The 25355-nt window shown below is 38.8% G+C and overlaps 1 protein-coding gene across 1 annotated transcript; it reads left to right on the forward strand.

The window, feature by feature from the left end:
- Positions 1-1327: 1327 nt before the first annotated feature.
- Positions 1328-24872, forward strand: LOC142596517 (carnosine N-methyltransferase-like). The gene is made up of 8 exons (XM_075725662.1): positions 1328-1665; positions 2735-2927; positions 3675-3838; positions 16050-16190; positions 20932-21110; positions 23387-23500; positions 24329-24432; positions 24771-24872. Exons 1-8 carry the CDS (start codon positions 1328-1330, stop codon positions 24870-24872), a joined length of 1335 nt encoding a protein of 444 aa, XP_075581777.1.
- Positions 24873-25355: the final 483 nt, after the last annotated feature.

The following is a 25355-nucleotide window of genomic DNA, read 5'->3' on the forward strand; positions in this document are numbered from 1 at the left end:
GACTAAGTAGAATGGCTTATATACAGAGAGCAGATAAGTGCAATGATGGGACTAGTTTGACAACTAAGAAGGTGACTTCATCATGATGCCAAAATAAGGGAAAGATGATGATGATGTAGTAGGAACAAACATTTCGCAAAACTGTTACTCCCTATCTAATTTTCAAAGGTAAGTCTAGAAACTAAACTTCTTAACTCTAAATACTGTACATAATTGAGACAGATGTTGATTTTGTCACATACACTGTTTCCTATCTTAGGAAAAAATGGAAAGGGCACTTAATGTGCCCTTGGGAACAATTAGCATTTTGTCCACCCCACTGGGAATAATGTCTTTGTTTGTGCTTTTTCTCCTTCGCAGCCACCAAACACTTTTATAGTCAAAACTGACCAGTCAACATAGTTGCATCAATGAGAGAGTAGTGAGAGAGTAAAGAAAAGTGGAAAAAATGGGAGTAAAGTGTGCGTGTTTACATTAAAAGGCTGATGCTCCTATTTCCATAGATAGAAGGTTGGTGTGCTCAAAAACTTCTCCGTTCTCCCATCCTCCAGTTATATCACTTGATTTATTAAAAGACTACGACTTCCTGCCAGCCTCTAGACAAAATAATGATGTATGGCAATGCTTTTCAGGCCCTCAAACTGAGGAGGGGTTTGACCCTTAGAAAGGAGGCTCTCTTTGGTAAGAGCTGAGAATTTCAGAGCAGCTAGGTAGGCACATGTTCTCTGTATGCTGCAAAAGCATTTCAGAGTAATTGTCACTGTGTGAGCAATCCCCAAAAGGTATAATTTTCTACACATTGGGACTAGCACTATTCCACAATAAAACTTGTCTCTCTCCTTGTGATAGCTAACATAAGGATATTGAAAAATTTACAAGGGAACTGATCCAAAAAATTGTCTGGGTGGCTGTCTACTTTTTGGGGAGGAAGTGGGTTTCTTTTGTTGATCTGGTCACACTGTCCTTGCAGAAATTAACCGAGACTAATAGCAGCATCGATGTCAGATAGATACATGTAAAATGCTGAAAAGATGAGAAAGAAAAAAAAAAAAAAGCTGAGAGCAACCTGCTACCTCTGAACACCCCAGTCCCTGAGCTGTGCAGCGTCAGGATCAGCGCCAGCACCCGTCCCTTCACCTCCAGGCAGTTTACTTCTGTGCCTACACCAAACATCCCCTCTACTACCTGTCTTCTCGTGATATTCCTTGCCCGGGGGAGGCTAACGCGTGGGGGGCGGTGGTGAGCATGCGCATCGGGCTGACTCCCTCCGCCCCGTGGCGGAAGTGAGCTAGCGTGCATACGACTATTAGCCGTGGTTGCGGTTAGGATGTCGGTCGCATGCGCTGCGTCCTGCAAAGCGCTGCTGTCGCGGCCCAGGAGTGAGAGGAACTCGCTGACGAAGGCGATGCGCAGGGGGCCGCGACGAGGCGAGGAGGAGGGGGAGGGGGAGCAGCCGTCGTCGTTGTCGTCGTTGTCGTCGTTGTCGTCGGGAGAGTGTAGGGGCGGCGAGCGAGAGGCGGAGGCGATGGCGCTTCCGAGCGACGAATGGCGACGGCAGCTGCAGGAGTCGAAGGTGTTGGCGGCGGCCACAGTAGCCAGGGCAGAGGAGGAGCGGTTGGAGCGGGAGCATTTCCGGAGGATCATCAACGCGTTTCGATACTATGGGTAACCGAAATGTGCTGTCTCATATATACGGCTACGTGGCCTAGTTCTGTGATGCGGTGTTGCCCTTATAAGTCCTGAAAAACAATAGTAGCTCCTACTGGCAAAGAAATGCACATGGTGTTTTGTGTAGTCGATTGTCGGGGAAATTTTTGAAAGACTTGTAAATTTGCAGAAGAAATAAGGTTGTCTGAAAGCACTGATGGATGCTATTTTGTTATAACTAGCTATCTAGGCATTTGTTGAGTCAGAAAAGTGCTGGGTAGCCCTTTTAGGAATGAGATAAATGAAAGGGGAAAAAAAAACCTGACCCCTGACTTGCTACCTGAATCTATAGAATGAAGGAGAAAACATAAGTAATTCAAATGGTGGAGGAAAAAAACAGATTTGGCTGAACAAAATCCAGTCCTTGACAGTATTTTGGGGAAAGGGAGGAGTTATTTTTTGCCTGGATCAGTTATACAATCAATTTCATAGTACTCATAGTTGAGACTGTTAAAAGAAGGCAATTTAATGCCTTAGTAGGGACACCAAAACTCCAGCATGGTCTGGCCTTGACTGTTACGATTCCTTCAGAAGCAATCCTGCTTTCAGCTGCCCTATTTCCACTCCACATTCCAATTTTTCTGTAGCCAAAGGTTGCCATGATATTCAGCTGGTTTATCCCATTTAAATTGTATTTGTGAAATAATATGGCTATTTTTATGGGTTTGTGGGTTGATTATTTACTAAGTTACATCATTTTGTAGATCCATGTATTAGAGGTTGTGATCACCTATGCTGGAAATGAGAGGCTGGGGATGGAGCTGCAAAATAGTGGTCCTCTTGAACTGTAACGTGTCGTTAAAAGAGCGGTAACATGGAACTAGAGCTTAAAACAATCATTTTGCCTACAGAATTCTTGAGAACTTGTTCTCTAGTAAGGAATTGCAAAGTCTGACCACTTTCTGAGTTGAAAGAATTGGATAGTTGTAATTGGAGTAGCTTTGAGTGAATTCTTTATATTTATAATATGTATTGCTGCTAAATATCTGAAGGTTTTTTTTGTTTGTTTTTTTTTTTATTCCCCTAGAACTAATATGCATGAACGGGTGAACAGAACAGAGAGACAGTTTAGATCTCTCCCAGATAACCAACAGAGTCTTCTTCCTCAATTCCTTCCTCACCTTGATAAGATTCGGAAGTGTGTTGATCATAATCAAGAGATACTACAGACCATTGTCAATGACTGTATTCATATGTTTGAAAACAAAGAATATGGAGATGTATGTTAAAATGAACTTTTTCATACTTCAGAACTAAATTCTGTACTCTTTGGGATTTTCTAGCTCTGCCCTGGTTACATTTTAAAGTTAATTTTTCAGTTGGCTATGTAGACCATAAATGGTATTGTATATCTTATTGTAAGTTATTGTATGTTATGGCATCCTAAATTAGTTAAATTTTAGGTAGTCCAAGTATTCTGAATGTTAGCATTTGTAAAATTTAGTGCAATTTTTGCACTACTTATCTGCCTTTGTAGCGTCTAGCAAAAAAAAAAAAAAATTGCACTCAGACTTAAAAGACTGTTAGTGATGGAAACCGAAGTCTTTTTTGGTATCTGCAGGCTAGGTACAGTTCTGGGCAGCTCTAGTGTGAGTTTTCCATGTTGCATCAGTAACATAGAGGGATCTCTGTCTTATGGTGAGCAGTTCAGTCTCATCACTAGCGAAGTCCTGATCCTTTCCTGAATAACTACTAGTTGTGCTCAGTTATGCCATACTGTATGTTGGTTTTGTGATATGGACCCTGGTCTCTTGGGGGCTGAACTGAGACCACCAAACTCAATCCATTTAACAGGGCTGGATTTGAGCCCTGGCCCCAGAAGTGAGAGGTAAGTACTTTGTCAATTAAAACTCCCAACAGCTCTAATACCATGACTTTTTGTCTGTTTCTATTTTACTTTCTGTTTTTCAAGATTAAAGATACTTGGTGCGTTTTTCATTAATTATTTTTTTTCCTGCTTTAATTAGGGAAGAGGGAAGATTACACCAGCTTCGACATTTGACATGGATAAATTAAAATCAACTTTGAAACAATTTGTGAGAGACTGGAGTGAAGAGGGGAAGCCTGAGAGAGATTCCTGCTACCAGCCAATCATTAGTGAAATTGTAAAGAACTTTCCAAAAGAAAGATGGTAAATGTATTTTAAGACTTACTTTTATGTGGGCATACACTGTTGTACAAAAAAACCAAAAGTTTTTATGGAGTAAGAAAAGGCTTGGTTTTAAAAATACAGAAATTACTGTGAATGCTGTGGAATTGATTGTTTAATTGAGAAAGTTTGATTTTTAGTAGAAGGTATTGGAAAAGAGCAGACTCATAAACTTGACATGGAATTAAGCCAAGAATAAAAACTTTTTTCATTTTTCTGTGGCTTGATATAACAGGGTCCATGATAACTTTTCATGTAATAGTCTTCAGGACATTGTGGAGTTAACCCAGGGGTGGTCAGTGAGTTAAAGTTTACAGGTTAGCAGATACTCAGAGTGTGGGTTCTGCAGATTAAGGGAAAGGCCCTTAAGACAGCAGCAAGTATGAGTATTGCCCTTCTTGGTGGAAGGAGAAAGGAAGGAAGAAGACTCATAAACCTCAGTGTAGTTTTATTGCGCTTTAAATTTATAATACAAATGCTTAATTTTAGCCTTGATTTCAGAAAGATAATACAATGCAAGTCTTGTAAAAACTTCATTGCATGTGTGCATGTACCTTTGTAACTGCATTGGCTTATTAAGAAACACTACCAAAATAGTCATTGTTGTGGGGTTTTGTGCTGGTTTTAGCTGGGACAGAGTTAATTTTCTTCATAGTAGCTTGTATGGGGCTATGTTTTGGATTTGTGCTGAAAATAGTGATGATAATACAGGGATGTTTTTATTACTGCTGAGTAGTGCTTGCACAGAGTTAAGGCTTTTTCTGCCTCTCACACTGCCCCACCAGCAAGTAGGCTAGGGGTGCACAAGAAGTTGGGAGGGGACACAGCTGGGACAGCTGACCCCAACTGACCAAAGGGATATTCCATACCATATGATGTCATGCTCAGCAATATAAAGCTGGGGGAAGAAGAAGGAAGGGGGGACATTCAGAGTGATGGCGTTTTTTGTCTTCCCAAGTAACTGTTACATGTGATGGATCCCTGCTTTCCTGGAGATGGTTGAACACCTGCCTGCTGATGGGAAGTAGTGAATGAATTCCTTATTTTGCTTTGCTTGTGCACGTGGCTTTTGCTTTACCTATTAAACTGTCTTTATCTCAACCCATGAGTTGTCTCACTTTTCTGATTCTCTCCCCCATCCCACTGGAGGGGAGTGAGTGAGCGAGCAGGCGGCTGTGTGGTGCTTAGTTGCCAGCTGGGGTTAAACCACGACAGGTTTTTAAGGTAACTTTAAGTTGAAGTATACTGGTAGAATCTAGGAAGAAACTATTGCTGTAAGAATTCTATAGTTAATGTTTTTGCCATTTAGTCAGCCCAGTTATCATAAAGTACATTCCAGTTTAAATTTGATGCTCGTAAAATGGGAAAATTATCCAATACTGTGTGTGTTTTGATATCACTTGTGAGCTTTGTATTCATAAGCTTAACAGGTCAAAGCTTAGATTTGATATATCTGGGAGCTAGATTTGATATAGCTGGGAGCTATTGTGGGTTTCCTTTGTTCTCAGTGATTACTAATAATTCACTTGCACCAATTTAAAAATACCTTCCACTAGCCATTTCTTAATTTTCATGAGTGGGGATAGCTAGTGGTGGCAGAACATGGCATGGATTTTTATATGGTTGAATGGACGTGTCAGATTCCTTGGTTTCTTTTGCTTTGGGCTAGCTTATCTCAAGGTGGATGCATCACTTAGGATGTTTTATTTGAAGATGATTATTCTGCAGTACACTGAAAAATAAAACTTGAATAACCTTCCTTTGTTTGATGCAACGCGTTCAAGAACCTTCACTTGTAGAAGAAAACTACAGTACGCTTAGTTTTTACACATTTAGGTAAAAGAATTTTTTAAAGAAATCTCCCTAGCGAGATGACGACCATGGAAAAGCACTAGAAATAGAGCTTCTTTGCTTTCTATGTCTGAGAGTTTACATATAAATACTTGGTAACTGCCTTTTGGAAGATGTGATATTCAGCTGGATTTTAACCAAATTGAATCTTCATCTCTAAAACTGGTTTTGAATTTTGACTTTATGGAAATCTTCCTTTATTTCTTAGTTTTTATTATTTTAGTTTATATATAAAAACTTTTCATGTTTATATATAAATATAATATATTAAAAAGTTATATTATAAATATAATGTTTATATTATATAATATATATTTATATATTATTTTATTCATAAAATATTTTATATAAAACTAAAATAATACTGTCATGGTTTAGCCCCAGCCAACAACTAAGCACCACACAGCCACTCGCTCACTCCCCCTATCCCGATGGGATGGGGGAGAGAATCGGAAGAGTAAGAGTGAGAAACACTCCTGGGTTGCGATAAGAACAGTTTAATAATTGGAATGAAGTAAAATAGTAATGATGATAAGAACAATATAATAATATACAAAGCAAGTGATGCACAATGCAATTGCTCACCACCCACCGACCAATGCCCAGACAGTTCCCGAGCAGCAATCGCTGCTCCCCGGCCAACCCCCTCCAGTTTATATACTGAGCATGACATCATATGGTATGGAATAGCCCTTTGGTCAGTTTGGATCAACTATTCTGGCTGTGCCCCCTCCCAGTTTCTTGTGTACCTGGCAGAGCATGGGAAGCTGAAAAGTCCTTGACTAGCATAAGCAGTACTTAGCAACAACAAAAAACATCAGCATGTTATCAACATTCTTCTCCTACTAAATCCAAAACGTAGCACTATGCCAGCTACTAGGAAGAAAATTAACTCTATCCCAGCCAAACCCAGGACAGTATCCACCCCTTATTCTATGCCATATACGTCATGCACAGGCCCTCCCCTTTCCAATGCGTTCTGCTTAGTCACCACCACTTTCCCTATCTTGATATAGACACAGAGATATCATTCCCTCAGTTTGTGGGCCATCCCTCTAAAATGTCCCTTGAGATCATTTAATCCATGACTTTGGGTTCCATCTGTCATCAGTCTTTCAGGGCAGGAGAGGTGGTGTGTGGTGTTGGATTGTTGAATGGTGAAGCAAGTTCTCATTCCAACACGGTTTCATCCAAGTTCATTTTCATTAAGCTGGGCAATTCTTACTGTAATATTATTGATGTGGCATATAGCAACCATAACACAGTTTTATATACTATAGACATTAATGTACTATATTATTATATTAACATTATACTATATTATTATATTAACATACAGTTAAGAGATAACATACAGTATTAGACAGGAATTAACATCATACCATTCAGTTCATTGACTATTTTCACCCAAAATCAAATGCCCTTGAGGTACACATTGGACTTCCCCATCCTTTCGCATCACCCACCAAGTGCACCCGGGTCCTTGAGCAAAAGCAATCCCACAAATGGGTTTGCCTTTGCCAGAGGGGGGAGTAACCCAGACCATCTTCCCCAGCATATTTTTTTATGTGCACTACAGGGACTTTATCTCCTTCTACAGTAAGTAAAAGTCTTGATTGGGCAGGGCCAGCTCAATTGGCAGATCCCCTGGTGTTGACTAACCAGGTGGCCTTTGCTAAATGTGTATCCCAATGTTTGAATATCCCACCACCCATTGCTCTCAGGGTAGTCTTTAACAGCCCATTGTATCGTTAGATTTTCCCGGAGGCTGGTGCATGATAGGGGATGTGATATACCCACTCAATGCTGTGTTCTTTGGCCCAGGTGTCTATGAGGTTGTTTCGGAAATGAGTCCCGTTATCTGACTCGATTCTATCTGCGGTGCCATGTCGCCACAGGACTAGCTTTTCAAGGCCCAGGATGGTGTTCTGGGCAGTGGCATGGGGCACGGGATATGTTTCCAACCATGCAGTGGTTGCTTCCACCATGGTGAGCACATAGCGCTTGCCTTGGCGGGTCTGTGGGAGCGTGATGTAATCAATCTGCCAGGCCTCCCCATATTTATATTTCAGCCATCACCCTCCATACCCGAGGGGCTTGAACCGCTTGGCTTGCTTGATTGCAGCGCATGTTTCACATTAATGGATAACCTGTGCAATACTGTCCATAGTTAAGTCCACCCCTCGATCATGAGTATATCTATATGTTGCATCTCTTCCTTGATGGCCTGAGGTGTCATGGGCCCACCAAGCTATAAATAATTCACCCTTATGTTGCCAGTCCAGATCCACCTGAGCCACTTCAATCTTAGCAGCCTGATACACCTGCTGGTTGTTTTGATGTTCTTCAGTGGCCTCACTCTTGGGTATGTGAGCATCTACGTGACGAACTTTTACAACCAGGTTCTCTACCTGGGCAGCAATATCTTGCCACAATGCGGCAGCCCAGATGGGTCTGCCTCTGCACTGCCAGTTGCTCTGCTTCCATTGCTGCAGCCACCCCCACAGGGCATTTGCCACCATCCATGAGTCAGTACAGAGATAAAGGACTGGCCCCTTTTCTCTTTCAGCAATATCTAAAGCCAGCTGGATGGCTTTCACCTCTGCAAACTGACTCGACTCCCCTTCTCCTTCAGCAGTTTCTGCGACTTGTCGTATAGGACTCCATACAGCAGCTTTCCACCTCCGATACTTTCCAACAAGATGACAGGACCCATCAGTGAAGAGGGCATATTGCTTCTCATTTTCTTGCAGTTTATTATATAGTGGGGCCTCTTCAGCACGTCACCTCCTCCTCTGGTGATATTCCAAAATCTTTTCCTTCTGGCCAGTCCATGATCATTTCCAAGATTCCTGGGTGACTCGGGTTTCCTGTTTGAGCCCGTTGTGGGATTAGTGCAACCCACTTACTCCACAGAGCATCAGTTGCATGATGTGTAGAGGGGACCCTCCCTTTGAACATCCAGCCCAGCACCGGCAGTCGGGGGGCCAGCAGGAGCTGTGCTTCAGTACCAGTCACTTCTGAGGCAGCTCAAACCCCTTCATATGCTGCCAATATCTCTTTCTCAATTGGAGTATAGCAGGCTTTGGATCCTCTGTATCCCCGACTCCAAAACCCTAGGGGTCGACCTCGAGTCTCCCCTGGTGCTTTCTGCCAGAGGCTCCAGGTAGGGCCATTTTCCCCGGCTGCGGTGTAGAGCACATTTTTTATATCGTGCGCTGCCTGGACTGGCCCAAGGGCTACTGCATGAACTATCTCCCGTTTAATTTGTTCAAAGGCTTGTTGTTGCTCAGGGCCCCATTTGAAATTGTTCTTCTTCCAGGTCACTTGATAGAGAGGGCTTATGATCTGGCAGTAATTTGGAATATGCATTCTCCAAAACCCCACAACGCCTAAGAAAGCTTGTGTTTCCTTTTTGCTAGTTGGTGGGGACATAGCTGTTATTTTGTGGATCACATCCATTGGGATCTGACGACGTCCATCTTGCCATTTTATTCCTAAAAACTGGATCTCCTGTGCAGGTCCCTTGACCTTACTCTGTTTTATGGCAAAACCACCTTTCAGGAGCATTTGGACTATTTTCTTTCCCTTCTCAAAAACTTCTTCTGCTGTGTTGCCCCACACGATGATGTCATCAATGTACTGCAGGTGTTCCGGAGATTCACCCTGTTCCAGTGCTGTCTGGATCAGTCCATGGCAAATGGTGGGGCTGTGCTTCCACCCCTGGGGCAGTCGGTTCCAGGTGTACTGAACAAACCTCCAAGGGAAAGCAAACTGTGGCCTGTACTCTGCTGCCAAAGGGATGGAGAAAAATGCATTAGCGATGTCAGTTGTGGCATACCACTTAGCTGCCTTTGACTGCAGTTCATATTGAAGTTCTAGCATGTCTGTCACAGCAGCACTCAGTGGTGGTGTAACTTCGTTCAGGTCGTGATAGTCCACTGTTGGTCTCCACTCCCCATTAGACTTTTGCACTGGCCATATGGGACTGTTAAAGGGTGAGCGAGTCTTGCTGATCACTCCCTGGCTCTCCAGTCGACGAATCAGGTTATGGATGGGAATCAGGGAGTCTCAGTTGGTGCGATATTGCCGCCGGTGCACTGTTGTGGTAGAGATGGGCACCTGTTGTTCTTCGACCCTCAGCAACCCTACAATCGAAGGGTCCTCTGAGAGACCGGGCAAGGTGGACAGCTGTTTAATTTCCTCTGTCTCCAAGGCAGCTATACCAAAAGCCCACCGGTACCCTTTTGGGTCCTTGAAATACCCTCTCCTGAGGTAGTCTATGCCAAGGATGCACAGTGCGTCTGGGCCAGTCGCAATGGGGTGCTTCTGCCACTCATTCCCAGCTAGGCTCACTTCAGCCTCCAATACAGTTAGCTGTTGGGATCCCCCTGTCACTCCAGAAATACAGATGGGTTCTGCCCCTCTATAGCTTGATGGCATTAGGGTACACTGTGCACCAGTGTCCACTAGAGCCTTATATACTCCTGTAGGTGTGATGTGCCAGGCCATCAAATCCACACAGTCCAGTAAACCCGGCTGTCCCTTTCCTCCAGCTGGCTGGAGGCACGGCCCCTCTAACGCTGGTCACAGTATTCGTTGTTCACTTCCTGTAAATGTGAATCAAGAGTCCCTTGATTAAGATCGGAAGTAAAATTAGCCCTCTTACTCTGTCTGGGGAACTGCTCACTGGAAACTGGAGCTGCAATTTTCCTGGGAGAACCGCCTTTTCTAATAGTTTTTCTGGCAACTTACGCACCCATGCCTCTAGGGTCGAGGTAGATTTCCCATCCCACTTCCTCATGTCCTCTCCATGGTCACGCAGGTAAAACCACAGGGTTCCCCGTGGTGTGTATCCTCTATATCCTCTCTCTTGAGCATAAGGACGTTGACTCCTAATGGCTGAGATACTGGTCCATACAGGTGGGGAGTAGGAAAGATCCTCTCTGAGTTATTGGAACTCTTGGCATATTTTTTCAGACAGTTTTTCCACAGCCGAGATACAGGCCCGTAGGGAGGAAGAGATACTTTCTTTGTATTCCCGGAGTCGTCTAGCCACTTCATCCACCGTTGGTGCCTCATCATCTTTGCAGGCCAGTATTGCCAACGGGTTGGCATACGATGCTGGTGCACTCTGTACCACCTTCCACCACATGGGTTGTGTGCACCTGACTTCATCTGGATCTTTGGGTAACTGCTCATTGTTCAGGTCACAGGGATACCTTTCCTTCACAGTTGACAGAAGTCGCCTCCAGCGGCTGAGCGTTTTTGCCCCTTTTCCAATTGCTTTGTCAATGCCCCCTTCCCTAGAAAGGGATCCCAGCTGCTTGGCTTCCTTACCCTCCAATTCCAGGCTACTGGCCCCATTATCCCAGCATCGGAGCAGCCAGGTGATGATGTGCTCGCCTGGATGACGACTGAAATCTTTTCGCATATCTCGCAGCTCACTCAGGGATAGGGATCGGGTGGTCACCATCTCATTTATGGGTTCTTCCTCCTCTGGTTCTCGTGATGGCCCTGGTTCATCTTCATCCCTTACTAAACGAGCTGATTTTCTTCTGTATTTTTTCTTGTGTATAGGGGCAACTGATACTGGCGCAGGTTGATTCTCTGGTTTAGCCACAGTGCCTGTCACTCGGGTTGGAGTAGCCGCAGTGCTCGTGGCTGTGGTTGGAGTAGCCACAGTGCCTGTTGTTTTGTCATCCGATCCAGAGACCCTCTCTTTCCCTTGAGGGTACTGAATAGCATTGTCCACGGCTCGATAGGCATGGCCCAGCCCCCAGCATGTTGCAATGATTTGTGTCTCTCTGGAGCTACCAGGGTGACAACATACTCTTTCCAAATACTTTACTAATTCTTCAGGAATCTGCGGTTGTTCAGGGGTGAAGTTACAAAACACTGGAGGTGCCCACTGCCCTAGGTACTTGCCCATACTATCCCACACACCCTGCCACTCTTTAACTCTCCAGCCTTGGGGCAGATCTCTGGATGATATTCTTAAATTGCTTACTAACCTTTGTCAAAACCGAAACAATATTCCCAAGAAGTATCAATAGAAGTATCTTAACTGCCCAGGGGTGTTCAAGATACCGAAAAGTTGTTTTAATGAAGGAGGAAACATCATAGAAGAAGGTAGCAAAGGTGCCATTCTGCATTTCCTCCACAACAAGCTTTTCAGAGTAAAAAGTATAATTGCTAACTCTCTCCATGAGGTGGTACCGAAAGTACAGCAATGACTTCTGTATGAAACCCAAATACCAAAGAATGCTCAAGGTCAGGGTTTTGATAAGGAGCCTCCCAAGCAAAAGATCATGAATCACTGCAGAGCATAGCAAACTGCACAAACCAACAACAAGCTTTAACATGTACTGCAAAAAAAAGAACATGGCGCAGATCAGATGAACTAATATCATGACCGGCAACTGTTAACAGATTCCTTAATACACTCTGGTTAATCTGTTATTATCTCAAACCCTTCGAGCCCCACGTTGGGCACCAAAAAGGACTGTCGTGGTTTAGTCTCAGCCAGCAACTAAGCACCACGCAGCTGCTCGCTCACTCCCCCTACCCCGATGGGATGGGGGAGAGAATCGGAGGAGTAAGAGTGAGAAACACTCCTGGGTTGAGATAAGAACAGTTTAATAGTTGAAATAAAGTAAGATAGTAATGATAATAGTAACAATATAATAATGGTGATAATAATAATAATAATATGCAAAGCAAGTGATGCACAATGCAATTGCTCACCACCCACCGACCGATACCCAGACAGTTCCTGAGCAGCAATCGCTGCTCCCCGGGCAACTCCCCCCAGTTTATATACTGAGCATGACGTCATATGGTATGGAATAGCCCTTTGGTCAGTTTGGATCAACTATTCTGGCTGTGCCCCCTCCCAGTTTCTTGTGCACCTGGCAGAGCATGGGAAGCTGAAAAGTCCTTGACTAGCATAAGCAGTACTTAGCAACAACTAAAAACATCAGTGTGTTATCAACATTCTTCTCCTACTAAATCCAAAACACAGCACTGTGCCTGCTACTAGGAAGAAAGTTAACTCTATTCTAGCTGAAACCAGGACATATATAAATATTCTTTTATATCAATATTTTTATATAAATATTATATATAATTTATTCTTATTTTCTTAGATGGATTATGCCAATGTGTTGCATATCTGATGTAAGACTTTGAAAGCCAAACAAGTTGGATAAAAACTAGAGAAAGTGCTTAATTTGTAAGATGCAGTGTATTTCTTGTGCCTAACAGGTCAAATCAGTGTTCTAAAAGCAAAACTTAGTTTCTGTAACTAAAAAGCATAACTTTAACTGTATTCATGGAAATAATTATGAAGATTTACAAGAAGTAATTTAAGAATTATTGCTTTTACTCCTACCTCGTTGATCCTTCATAGGAAGTCGTAGTGCCATTTGGGTTTTTTTTATACAATTTTTCTAGGAGATCACATTTCTTTTCAGATATAGACCTTCTTTATTTCCAACCTTTTGTAATGTCATTAAATTACAATAGTGTGTTTTATCCTGGCTAAAGTTAAAGACCACCTTAGCTGTAGAGGGTTGCAAAATAGTAATGTTCAAAAACCTTCCCATTTTTAGGAGGGTATTTGAAAAAAGAAACAGAAGCATCTTAATTTCATTTTGCAAAGGCAGTAATGCTGCATAAATTGGCTTATTCACTCTTTAACTGTTCCTCAATTTTTTTCAGTAGGTCTTCAGTGCTTAATAGCACCCTAGATGAGGTAAAAATGAATTAAATATTCCAAATTATCTGACGTACCTCTAGTGTAGATCTATAGGAGAGGTCATAGTTCTGTTTTGAAGATTAAAATTATTACTTTCAGCAGTTTATGTTTTGGGGTGGGGGTTTGTATGTTAACTTTTAAAGCTTTTGGTTATAGAAGAAGTAACTGATCTGAAGTCTTAGAGATGTATGACTGAAGTTGGAAAGTTTTGACTTGTACATTTATCATCAATAAATTTTATCTTAAAACTTCAGATTAGTATGAGGAAACAACATCTAGTAACAGGTTGTATGATTCTGAAGTCAACAGCTTTGTGCAACTTTACTAGGACTTCTGTTTTTGTTGTCTGTTGTCAGACACAACTAATGTGATACCACTTCTGTACCTGTTGTGATAGCTCTGAAATACCAGTTGGGTTTTTTTCTCAGTTTAGAACAGTCTTTGTTACAAGTTTGAGTTTCTGTTGAATGAAATGTTTTGTATTCTAAATATATGTATTGCTTGTGTATCTATTTAAAGTTTAATATCTGTGATCGTTATGGAGATGTGGTAGCACTTATGTAAACCTCCCCCTCCTTCTGGCCTTCCTTGTAGAAGAGAGGCAAATAAAAACTTGTTTCACAGAAGTGCCTTTAAATAATAATGAAGTGCTATCTTGATTTCTTTCTTCTTGTTAATTGGAAAATTAAAAAAACAAAAACAACCGAACGTATAACTTTAAAGGAATAAAAATTAGGAGTTAAAAACTTTTTTTTTATTTGGGAGGCTTCACCAATTATGCGATTAATCCACAAACCAAACGGCACTGTTAAAATTGCTTTGTTAGTTTGTGTGGCCTTTAGGAAAGGACAATACTTTCTCTCTTCTGTTCAGTAATGATCTTCAGAAATAATGCTAACTTTCAGAAGTTACTTAACTCCCTTGCTCATCTTCATGTTTACACAGCATGCTAACCCTTTTGATCCCTTTTTGGCATCCTGGATTTTTAAGGGATCAAAAGGCTTTGTGTTTTGCTTTCTCTCACGGTGGGGGTGTGTGTTTGGTTTTGTTGGGTTTTTTGGGGGGTTGTTTTTTTTTTTAATGCTGATTGTGGCTTCATTTAGTTGCATTTGTATATTAAATTAATACACAGATGTTTTGCCTTTGAAAGTGAGTTGTAAACGGGAGGGAGGACTGAATATTCACACTTGCTTTTTTGATATATGAAATTAGAAAGTCTTCTTCAGGACTGGAAATTGGAAAAATATTGAATATTAAAATATGTAATGCTTGCATTATTCATATGTGGGTGACACTAGATGGTTCCCTTTGGCTGTATGTGTAAGACCAGATTTCTGTGAATAGCCTTGCCCTTTGAGTCGGCATCTGTGCTATATTCACCCTTTTGCTTCCCACAGCAAGGAGTATAGAAGTCCAAATGGCAATACTTAGTTGCAAGATTATAATCCTGTACTGTCAGTGATTCTTTGCTCTAGAGAGTATATTACAAACTTGAGTATTATCTTCTTAAATTATAATTTCTTTTGTTATTTGGAATATTCTTTTTAGGAGATACATCTTTTCAGTTTGGTGTGGGGGAGTGTTTGTTTTAAGAGTGAAGGTTGTATTGTATTGTGATGTGACTGCTGGTTAGTTAGAATATGTATAGATTGCCTTTTCTCACAGTATCACAGAATGGTTGGGGTTGGAAGGGACCTCTGGAGGTCATCTGGTCTAGCCCCTATGCTCAAGCAGGGCCACCTAAGGCAGGTTGCATAAGACTACATCCAGACAGCTTTTGAGTACCTCCTGAATTTTCTGCCTAGAAGAGGAGAATATTTTGAGATTCTTAGTTCTTATATTTGCTAGTTGCTCGATTTGGAAGGTGGGAAAGGTTGGCTTAAATCTCTCAGTAACCACACAACTGCTGGATGTCTTCCTGTAGTCTTCAACTTGATTTCTAGTTATGGGAAGTGAAGGGGCAGAGAATTACACTGTACTTTAGTTTAGGAAATCTTGTGTTGATTATGTGCTTGAGTGAAATCTGCAAACAGCATATTTAAAAACTCACAGTTGCTGAAAAGTTAACTATTTCCAAGCTTTTAGAATCTGAATTGCTCGTGAGCTCATTTACTTTGTGGTTCTGATGTCAAAATACTTTTTATTGAGTATAAAATGATATAAGAACGAACTGCATTTCTGATTGCTAGAATACTAGTTATCAATGGACATTATAGAAGAATAAATGGTGATATGTGATCGTGTTTGTTCTTTCTGCAAATAAGGAGTATTTTACCTTGATAACTATAAAAGTTATTAGAAAAATATTTTTCTTAATTATGCACTATACTCTGAATAAGGATTACATAAGTGTAAGTACTTTTATTCTGTGCAAATATTATTTTGAGTCTTTTCTGTGGGTTTTTCTTACAATTAAGTGATCTGATCAGAACTGGCTCAGTTTGTCTTTAAAAAGTAATGTCATACAGGAAGTACATTATAATGTCTAAGCATATGGGGAAAAAATGTTGGACTGGACCTCAATATCTTTTTGTTAAAGAGGTATATGATAAAGACTTAACTACTTTTTTTGTTTTGTTGCAGGGATTTCTCCAAAGTTAATATCCTGGTACCTGGTGCTGGGCTAGGTAGATTGGCATGGGAAATAGCTATGCTCGGTTATGCTTGCCAAGGAAATGAATGGAGCCTCTTTATGCTCTTTTCTTCTAACTTTGTACTCAACAGGTACATAGCTTATGTTTTACTTGCTGTTTGAAACCTGCAGGTACTAGGGAGGCTAAAGTATAAATGAGGAAAAACTTGAATAAATAAAGCTCTCGAGAATAGATTTGTAAGTCCTAACAGACAACCACTTGTTAGAGTGTTTTGATGAAAAAAATGAGTGGGGATAATTGGAGCAGGAAGCACTGTATTTGAGTCTAACGGGTAAGTCATTAGGCTTATAGTAGGAAGCATGGCTTTTAAATTACAAGACTTGAGATTTCTGGACTCTGCCACAGACTTCCTGCATAATCTTGAATAGGTTTTATGATTTTTGTTTCAAATGTATTTCTGTAAAATGCACATCTGTCTCTGGTATCAAATATGGCTTAAGATATGCATGATACTTAGTGATGGTGATTAGTAACAGAGGAAACCTATTAACAAAAATATTGTATTCCATACTAAAATTTAAGGTATTGTTTCTATGTTAAAAGCAACCAACAAAACGTGCTGCACCACTTCTTAAGCAAGTTCTGTCACTTGAGTAAAGTTAAAATAATATGATAGTTCTACAATTAAACTGTGGTACTAAATTTAAATGTAGGGCAATAACATAAATTTCACTGTATAGGTTTAATTTAGAGTGACGTTTTTGTATTTGGTGTTCTGTCACTTGTACTGGTAATTATTGGTCTCACAATGAACTTAGAAGGAAGAAGGTAATAAAATGTAATTGTGCTTGTAAGAATGAAGATGGGAAGATTATGGGTGGGCAAGTATGAAATTATATGCCTTTAAGCCAATATTTTAGTTGTTTTCATACTCTGTTATCATGGTGTTTTGGAGCTCTGTTTGTGGACTATTATTCCCTTATGCTCGGCATGGGAACAAAAAGATGATCCCAAATCTGTTATTGCTTACCATTCAAATATAGACCAAGGGGAAGACATTGTTTCTTATGGCTGCTGCATGTCTAAGACAGTAGTGGTCACTATAATGGAAATAGATATTTGCTATAGATTTATTTGCTCTTTCCTTACATTATTCAGAAATTATTATCATCTGGTGATGAAATTGCATGTTACAGTTCATTTGATCTAATGCCTTGCAGCTACTGAAAGGAGGAGGTTGTGTTTTTTCTTATCCCTAGCTATACAGCCCTACTGGCTCTTACATTCTTTAGAACTTTTGAAATGATTCAGAGCAGTATAAAATTATTTAGTTCCCCTATTTGGCAGCACTGGTTAGATGTCACGTTGGTTGAAACCAGAATGTTAACTGGTGTTTGTCTTCATTACACATGGAGTCTTTGGTCCATATGTGGAATTCTCCTGAAAATTCATGCTTAGCTTACTCTAGTACTCCATAATTCTTAGCATCTAATGTTCATGTGATGTTTCCTATTAGTATAAAATGTATTTAGCAAAGAGGTATGTATGTGTGTTATATTTGCTAACAGTATTTAATTTTAGACAGTGAAATTGAGTGTTTCTCAGCTGCTGTAACCTTCATCTTTCCTGGGCAAGTTATCAATTACAAGTTTTGTTATTAGCATGGAAGACAATACAGATAACTGCTAACTTGACTTTGAATTTCAGTCAGTTCAGTTGAGGTGCAGGCATTCCTTTCTGTCAGATTTAACCTTGGGATGTCTATTAAGAAGGTTAGAAAGTTTTTAGGGACTTTTGAGATCTATCATTTTAGTCTTAAGTGACTGTTCCCAGTTAGCCTTCTGAAATTGACATGTTTGCCTTCCTGGAACTGGAAGAAACAACAATGAACAATATGAGCTGAAGATACCAGTTAAGGAAGAATATGGTAAGAAAGAAGGATTTTGCAAATAAGTGTTTAGCTACAGTTCCTTTTCTCTTTCCTTCTTAATTTATCCAGAAAGGGGACCGAGTTGGTGCCTAGGGCTTTCCATGTTGGAAGAAAAACAACATTTTTGAATGAAATCCTATTTTAGTTTATTGGTGGGGTTTTTTTTGTGATTTAAAAAAAAGTTAAATATGAAATAACTTTTTGAAAATTCGTTTTAATTTTACCATTTAAACAGCATGACACGATTCCTAATTCATTTTTATTTTCAGTTGATAGTGGCATGAGGGGTTTGCTTTTGTATGCTTACACTTTGGATCTGCATTCTTTCTCAGTACTTTGTATTCCTAAAAATAAACCAAGGTCAATCTTGAATATCAAGTCTACTACTCCAGTGGGCCTTCTAGATTTGGTATAGTAACTTAAATCTTCTGTATACAAAGTGCTATCTGCTGTTTTTTTAATATGTGTTAAAAAAAAAACCAAAAAAACCCCCCCCAAAAACTCTCAATTTAAGAGCTTTTGTTATTGTGGATAAAATGTCATAGTTTGGTATGTTGTGAACACAGAAGTGCATCAAGGCATAATTATGGCTGCTATGAATATTTGAAATTAATCAACACAGCTTTGAAAGACTATATTGGTTCAAGTGCATTATTCCATTAAGGAAGGTACAATTTGAAAATGAAGTGGCTCTGAAGTTAAGCTATAATGGCTCCAAAGCTGCTGCAGTCCTTGCATGGGAGATTGCCATCTGTCATTATAACACAAGAAAAATATACCAGGTACATAAAGAATCTTATCCATACAAAAAAAAAAAAGGCAGCAGAGGTGATCACTGGTGATATGCAGACACGCTTCTTTTCTTATGTGGTTTTTTTGTAGAACAAAAACTGTAAGAAGCATAATCAGTCCTCCTGCCTCCAGAAAGCATACCAAATTTTTCAGGTGGATTAGAGTCACAAGGACACATTGCATCCCTTTGACAGCTGATGGGAGGGGAGACACCAGGGTGGTATCGAAGTGGAAGAGACACCAGATCTTATGTGGTCTTATTTCTCCACTGTGCAACAGGGTTGATCTAGTGTGCAGCTGATTGCTGACTTGCTGTGTTTTGCAGCTGGAGATTCAGAGCAGACTCGGTAGCCTCAGTCTAACAGCCCTTCAGTAGAAGCAGCACTTATGAATATTTGAGAAAGTTCAGTTGGAGTAATACAAAATCGCTTTGTACCCAAATGAGAGTAGGGGTGGTTTAAAATGCTTTAATTTGTACAAGTAGGATTCACACTGACAGGTTGGCTAACCTTTACTTTCCTAAAAAAGCATCTTTGTAGATAAATCTTGATACCTTGAGAAAGTTTCTTAATTGGTCAAAAGTAAGATTTGACCTAATCATCTTTTCTAGAATTACTTTTTCAGACTGAGCATTATCCAATATATGTACTGTACCTATTAGAAAGAAGTGCCTCACGCTCTACTACTTTAACAACTTTAACTCCCTACCTATATTTTTCATTGGAAGGATGTTAGCTGTAAAGGACTGCAGTACTTAAGTTTGAGATATAAATTATAAAAGCTGGAAAGGGGAGGTTTTCAAGTTTGAATATGGAGAGGGTTTGGCCTTTTATATTAAATAGGGAATTGCTGCTGGGACTGTTGAAGTCTACATGTATATATTTTATGCTCAAAAATAAGAAGAAAAGTACTGGAAGGTGTGTGTTCCCTTATAGCTCGGAAAAGATTTCCTTTGTTATCTACTCTGGTCTCTTAGTTTCTTTGCCTTGCTTTTCTGAAAATTTAATTGTTTTACAGAAATGTTCTGAGGATGATACAAATTGACTGTGAGACAGTTGATGAACTCGGTATACTGTTCAAATACAGTTAACTTTTGTTTTTATTGAGAAACCTAAATGCTACATGGAGATGGTAAATTTTTTTTTATTCCAGAAACTTTACCTCAGATGCTTTCTATCCACGAGCCAAGAGTGCATTTTCTATTACCTGGTAGACTGCTTACGTTTTAAAAAGTGCTTGTTGACAACATCTGTCTCATTCAGAGATAACAGAAGATATGCATTTTATATCTAGTTATGTATGTGTAATATAGCTTTAGTAAGTGGGCTTGACTGCAGAATTTGGTGGTGATGCATGGGAGAGAAAATGGGTTTTGTTTTTTTTTGTTGGGTTTTGTTTTTTTGTGTGTGTGTTGGTTTTTTTTTTAATTACAAATTGTTTGCAGGACTGGGAAAAGCTTTTTATACTTTAATCCTATTTTTATCACTTCTTAGAGTAAGCATTCACTTAGTTGATCATGTCAATCCACAAATAAATAAAAATGTTTTATAATATAAAATATTATAAGTATTGTAATACATTATATATTTATATATAAATATTGTAAAATATATAAATATTATAAAATATTATAAAATAATAAAAAAATTGCAATACTCCAGATATTAACTTAAAATGACATCTAGTGAAAAGCTACTGTGCTTTGTGAAATTTATTAATGTTTTGAAATTTAAATGCATCATTTCATTTTGCATCTGAAAAATGCTTTTGTTTTGCTGTGCTTCAAAACCCCTGTGATTATGGTTCAGGAAAGGCAGAAGAGTCTAGAATGAGAACAAATATTCCCAAGGAAATTTAAGACAAGCATGGGACTATTGTTTCTTTTTTTAATAAAACAAACAAAAAAAGACAATCCCAAAAGGCTTACCTTTTCTGGATATACTGAATCACAAATTTCATCCATCACACAGAAAGAATCGGGTTTGGTAAGTCCCTTAGAAAAGTTCTAGCTTTAGCATTAACTTTATCAATAAAACAGTGGATGTTGGTGAAAGTCTTTTTATGTATCATTTTATATTCAAGACACATTTCTAGATAATACATAAACAGTTAATTGAAACTGAATTGTTCTGACTTCAATGTCTTGCAGATGCTCTGAAATTAACTCATGTAAGCTTTATCCCTGGATTCATCAGTTTAGCAATAACAGAAGATCTGCTGATCAGATACGACCAATTTATTTCCCTGATGTTGACCCTCATAGTCTTCCTTCTGGTTCCAACTTCTCTATGACAGCAGGGGATTTTCAAGAAATTTACTCTGAGTGTAGTGAGTAAATGCAAATATTTAGTCTTTCCATGTAACTATCTTTAGTGTGTTTGTTATGAGACAATAAGAAATGATTACAAATAGAGTGGAACTGTATCTGTAATAATTAAGCAAAAAGTACCAACTATAGCAAGATTTTCTTATTCAAAATCAGCTTTTTTTTTTTTAATAACTAAAAAGAAAACCCCCCACATACAGATAATATATTTGCTGTAGCTAGCTACTAGCCTAACAGATCTTTGTTGCAGTAGTCTCGTTCAGAATAAAGACAATATGGCAAAGTTAGGGAAAGGTTTACTTGATATTTAAAAAGTGATGTTAAGGAAGCGAACAATGTAATTAATGCATTCTTTTTTTTTTAGTGGGAAAAAAAAGTATTTTTTTTTGTCAATTAATTTTCTGTTGTAAAAGCAAAGCAAACTTTTTCATAGTAGTTAATTATAAATGAAACAAATATATGCTTATTGACTGTCAGTAGCAAGTATTTCAGGGTGTTGTGGTTTAACCCCAGTCGGCAACTAAGCACCACACAGCTACTCACTCATTCTCTCCACCCCCCTCAGTGGGATGGGGGAGAGAATCAGAGAAAAAAGTAAAACCCGTGGGTTGAGATAAAGGCAGTTTAATAGGACAGCAGAGGAAGACAAAGTAATAATAATGATGATAAAAGAATATACAAAGCAAGTGATGCACAATGCAATTGCTCACCTCCTGCTGACCAATGCCCAGCCAGTCCCCAAGCAGTGATTGCTGCCCCTTGGCTAACTCCCCCCGGTTTATATACTGAGCATGACGTTATGTGGTCAGTTTGGATCAACTATTCTGGCTGTGCCCCCTCCCAGTTTCTTGTGCACCTGGCAGAGCATGGGAAGCTGAAAAGTCCTTGACTAGCATAAGCAGTACTTAGCCACAACTAAAACATCAGTGTGTTATCAACATTCTTCTCATCCTAAATCCAAAACACAGCACTATGCCTGCTACTAGGAAGAAAATTAACTCTATCCCAGCCGAAACCAGAACACAGGGGCACATTATAGGGATTATAATTATTAAAGATTGAGACTTCCCATCAGTACAAATACCCTTACTTTTCCTGGTGATATCAGATTAATCATGCTGTCTTCGTTGCAGCTATAAAGTAGTCTGTGTATGACTAACCTAATGTTGAATTAATCTGCAGAAGATGACCTTGTTTAGCACATACCAATTACACGTTTATTCTTTGATCAAAGAATAGCACTTATCCAGTTTTTTTTCTTTCATATGTAGTCTAATATTTAACACTTCAGGTCCTAGTAGAGCAAATAAGAAACATGAAGTATGCCTGTTTAAAGGTCACTATTTTTTTTTCCTTACATAGCATTCATAGCATATCATCAAGGATTTCTGTTTTCCAATTCCACATTTCTGTCCTTGTTGGACCCGTATTTCATTCTGATGAAAAATAACTAGCTTTTGATCTGCCCCTTTTTTGTGCAGCTAGGCTTCCAGATATTTTCTTGTAAGATGCCTTCCTTATATAATTGCTTAATTTTCTGCAGATTCTGTCTTGTTAGGATATCTGATGCTGGTGATATTTTTTTTTTTTTTTTTTCTAAATTTACAGAACTTAAACTTTTACAATTTCAGAGATGCAGGTTTAGACACAAACAGACTCATGCTTTAAAAGGTAGTTTTTGAAGATCTTGCTTGTTAAATAAGCTAGTAAAAAAAAATTGGAGAAACATTCAGATACTGGATAAAATATTTTAAAGTTACATGGGTTGTAAAAGTACTCTTTAGCGTACAGACTTGTATTGTTCTAGGTTTTAACATAACTGGAGAGTCCCAAAGCTGCTGAGTATTTCTGCTTTTCTATTTTTAACAGTTGTGGTAACGAAGTTCATAGAACAGGCGAGTATTGGCACATTTGGGCCTTCATATATTATAATATATATGTTACAGTAATTATGTTTTATAATATAAAATATAAATTGCTTATATATAAGATATGCAGATGATTGTTTCATAAAATACATATCTATATGTATGCATTAATATTTTAGATTTTTTCAAAATATAGACCCCACAAACCCCAAACTTAACTGTCCATCATTTATGTAAAACAATGTTTTGCATTTAGTTTCTGGTAAACATGAGAAGTCTTCAACTCTTATTGTTAATTGAAGTAAATCCTGAGTGCAAAATAAATATCAGTGTTGTATGATGTAATGATACATTTTTATGGGGGAGAAACATTGAAACTAATATCTGTATAATATGTTCTTTTTGTGCAGATACATGGGACTGCATAGCAACTTGCTTCTTTATAGATACAGCACATAACGTTATTGATTATATTGATACAATATGGAAAATACTAAAGCCTGGAGGAATATGGATAAATGTAGGTAAGTGTGACCAGTCTTTTTTTCCACAAACTTGACATCTGTTTCCTCACATACTAGGCACCTAGTACCTGAAGAGAGTTGTGGGGATGAAAGTGTCTGTGCTGAAAATCCTGCAGAGCTAGGGCTTTCAAATTATATCAGGCCTGTTCAGAATATGTCTAGATGTGTTAGTTATAATCATGTTAACACCATGTGTTTGGTTTGGGGTTTTTTTGTTTGGTGTGGGTTTTTTTTAAAATAGAGAAGCAAAGCTGCCCAGTGCCAGGTTTCACTTTCACGTGTCACACATTTAAGTTTGACAAATTTAGTGTCCTGTATTCTTTTTGCTGGTTTTCTAAGAAAATAGACCTTATTCTGTCTGTTAATACATCCTTCTTATTTTTCTTAATCGGTTGTCTAATTTGTACTATGCTTGTAAGTAGAATAAGGCATAAGATCCTTGGCTTAAAACAAGAGAGACTTAAAAATTTTGCTGTGGTAAGGGAACGGCAGACCAAACTTGGGCATTAAACATTTTGTATAGTAGCAATTGGTCAGTCAGTCACTGCACCAGTCCTGGGCAGTCACAAAATGTGAACATAGCTCTTGAATAGCCCACAGCATGTCCTGCTTCCTATTCTGTAGAGAGAACAGTGATGCTAGACTGAAATCATTATAAAAATCATATTTGAGTAACAGAAATATGTGGGGATTTTTTGTCTGTATTTGAATGTTGTGAGCCTGGATATTAGCATTCTTAACACTTTTGGTATGTACTTCTGATTTAAAAAAAAAAAAAAATTTTGCCTTTTTTTTAATAGCTATTTCCATTGTGTCTTTGTACTGTAGGTCCTCTCCTTTACCATTTTGAAAACTTGGCAAATGAACTTTCTATAGAATTAAGCTATGAGGATATAAAAAATGTTATACTGCAGTATGGATTCCACATAGAGGTAAGATGATGCTGCAATTCGGAATTAATAGTATTGGTATAAAAAGAATGAACTTCTTCATACGAACCTTTACCTTAAATGTACTTCAATTTAATGGCTAGACTAATAACTTTTAAGAGACTTAAATGTTTATAGTTGTGTTGCAACTTTTTAATTTCATTGTGGTTGGTGGTTTTTGTTTGTGGGTTTTTTTGGGTTTGGTTGGTTGGGTTTTTTTAACATGTGTAGATAGACTGTGAAATCTGTTGGTAGAAAGTATATAGCAATTTCTTATGGAGAGAAATTTCTACAGGGCCAGCAGAGAAAGTATTTTGAAGACTTCTGATTTTTACTTTCAGGTGGAGAAAGAATCTGTATCGTCAACATACACTGTGAATGAACTCTCCATGATGAAATACTACTATGAATGCGTGTTGTTTGTGGCGAGAAAACCAGAATAAAAGTGGGTTTGGATAGGTTAATGGGAAAGAGACGCTGGCTCAAATACTAAAATTGAGAACAAAACAGACTGGGTGATGTCTGGACAAATCAGTGGTGCCTTCTTATGCCTAATAGGATTTAGATAGCATCTATTTTCTTAACATCATCCAGACATGTAGTGTGCCATGCATATTTGTAATGTATTATTGAAAATTGAAGCGGAAATGTTCACATACACTATCTTTAGAATATTTGGAATGCATTAAAAAAAAAAAAAAGCAACATTTTCATGTGTATAAAATGTAATGTTTCCCTTAACCAGGCTAGTTCTCCATAAATGCTGCCTCATTTTTTCAGAAATTTATAATGATTTTATTTTTTCTTTTTTCTGATATTAGGGATGTATAGTGGTATTTAGAGTACTAGCTGTGTCACAGTTCAGAGAAGTATTTCTAAACGTACACTTAAATTATGAAGTCTGAAATGGGTTGAAAAGTTGTAAA

Source organism: Pelecanus crispus, chromosome W (assembly GCF_030463565.1).
Source record: "Pelecanus crispus isolate bPelCri1 chromosome W, bPelCri1.pri, whole genome shotgun sequence".
NCBI classification, from domain to species: Eukaryota; Metazoa; Chordata; class Aves; order Pelecaniformes; family Pelecanidae; genus Pelecanus; species Pelecanus crispus.

Coding starts and splice junctions, on each gene's coding strand:
- LOC142596517 (XM_075725662.1), top strand. CDS start 1,328: ATGTCGGTCGCATGCGCTGCGTCCTGCAAAGCGCTGCTGTCGCGGCCC. Junction 2,928..3,674: donor AAAACAAAGAATATGGAGAT/GTATGTTAAAAT, acceptor TGCTTTAATTAG/GGAAGAGGGAAGATTACACC. Junction 21,111..23,386: donor AGAAATTTACTCTGAGTGTA/GTGAGTAAATGC, acceptor CTTTTTGTGCAG/ATACATGGGACTGCATAGCA.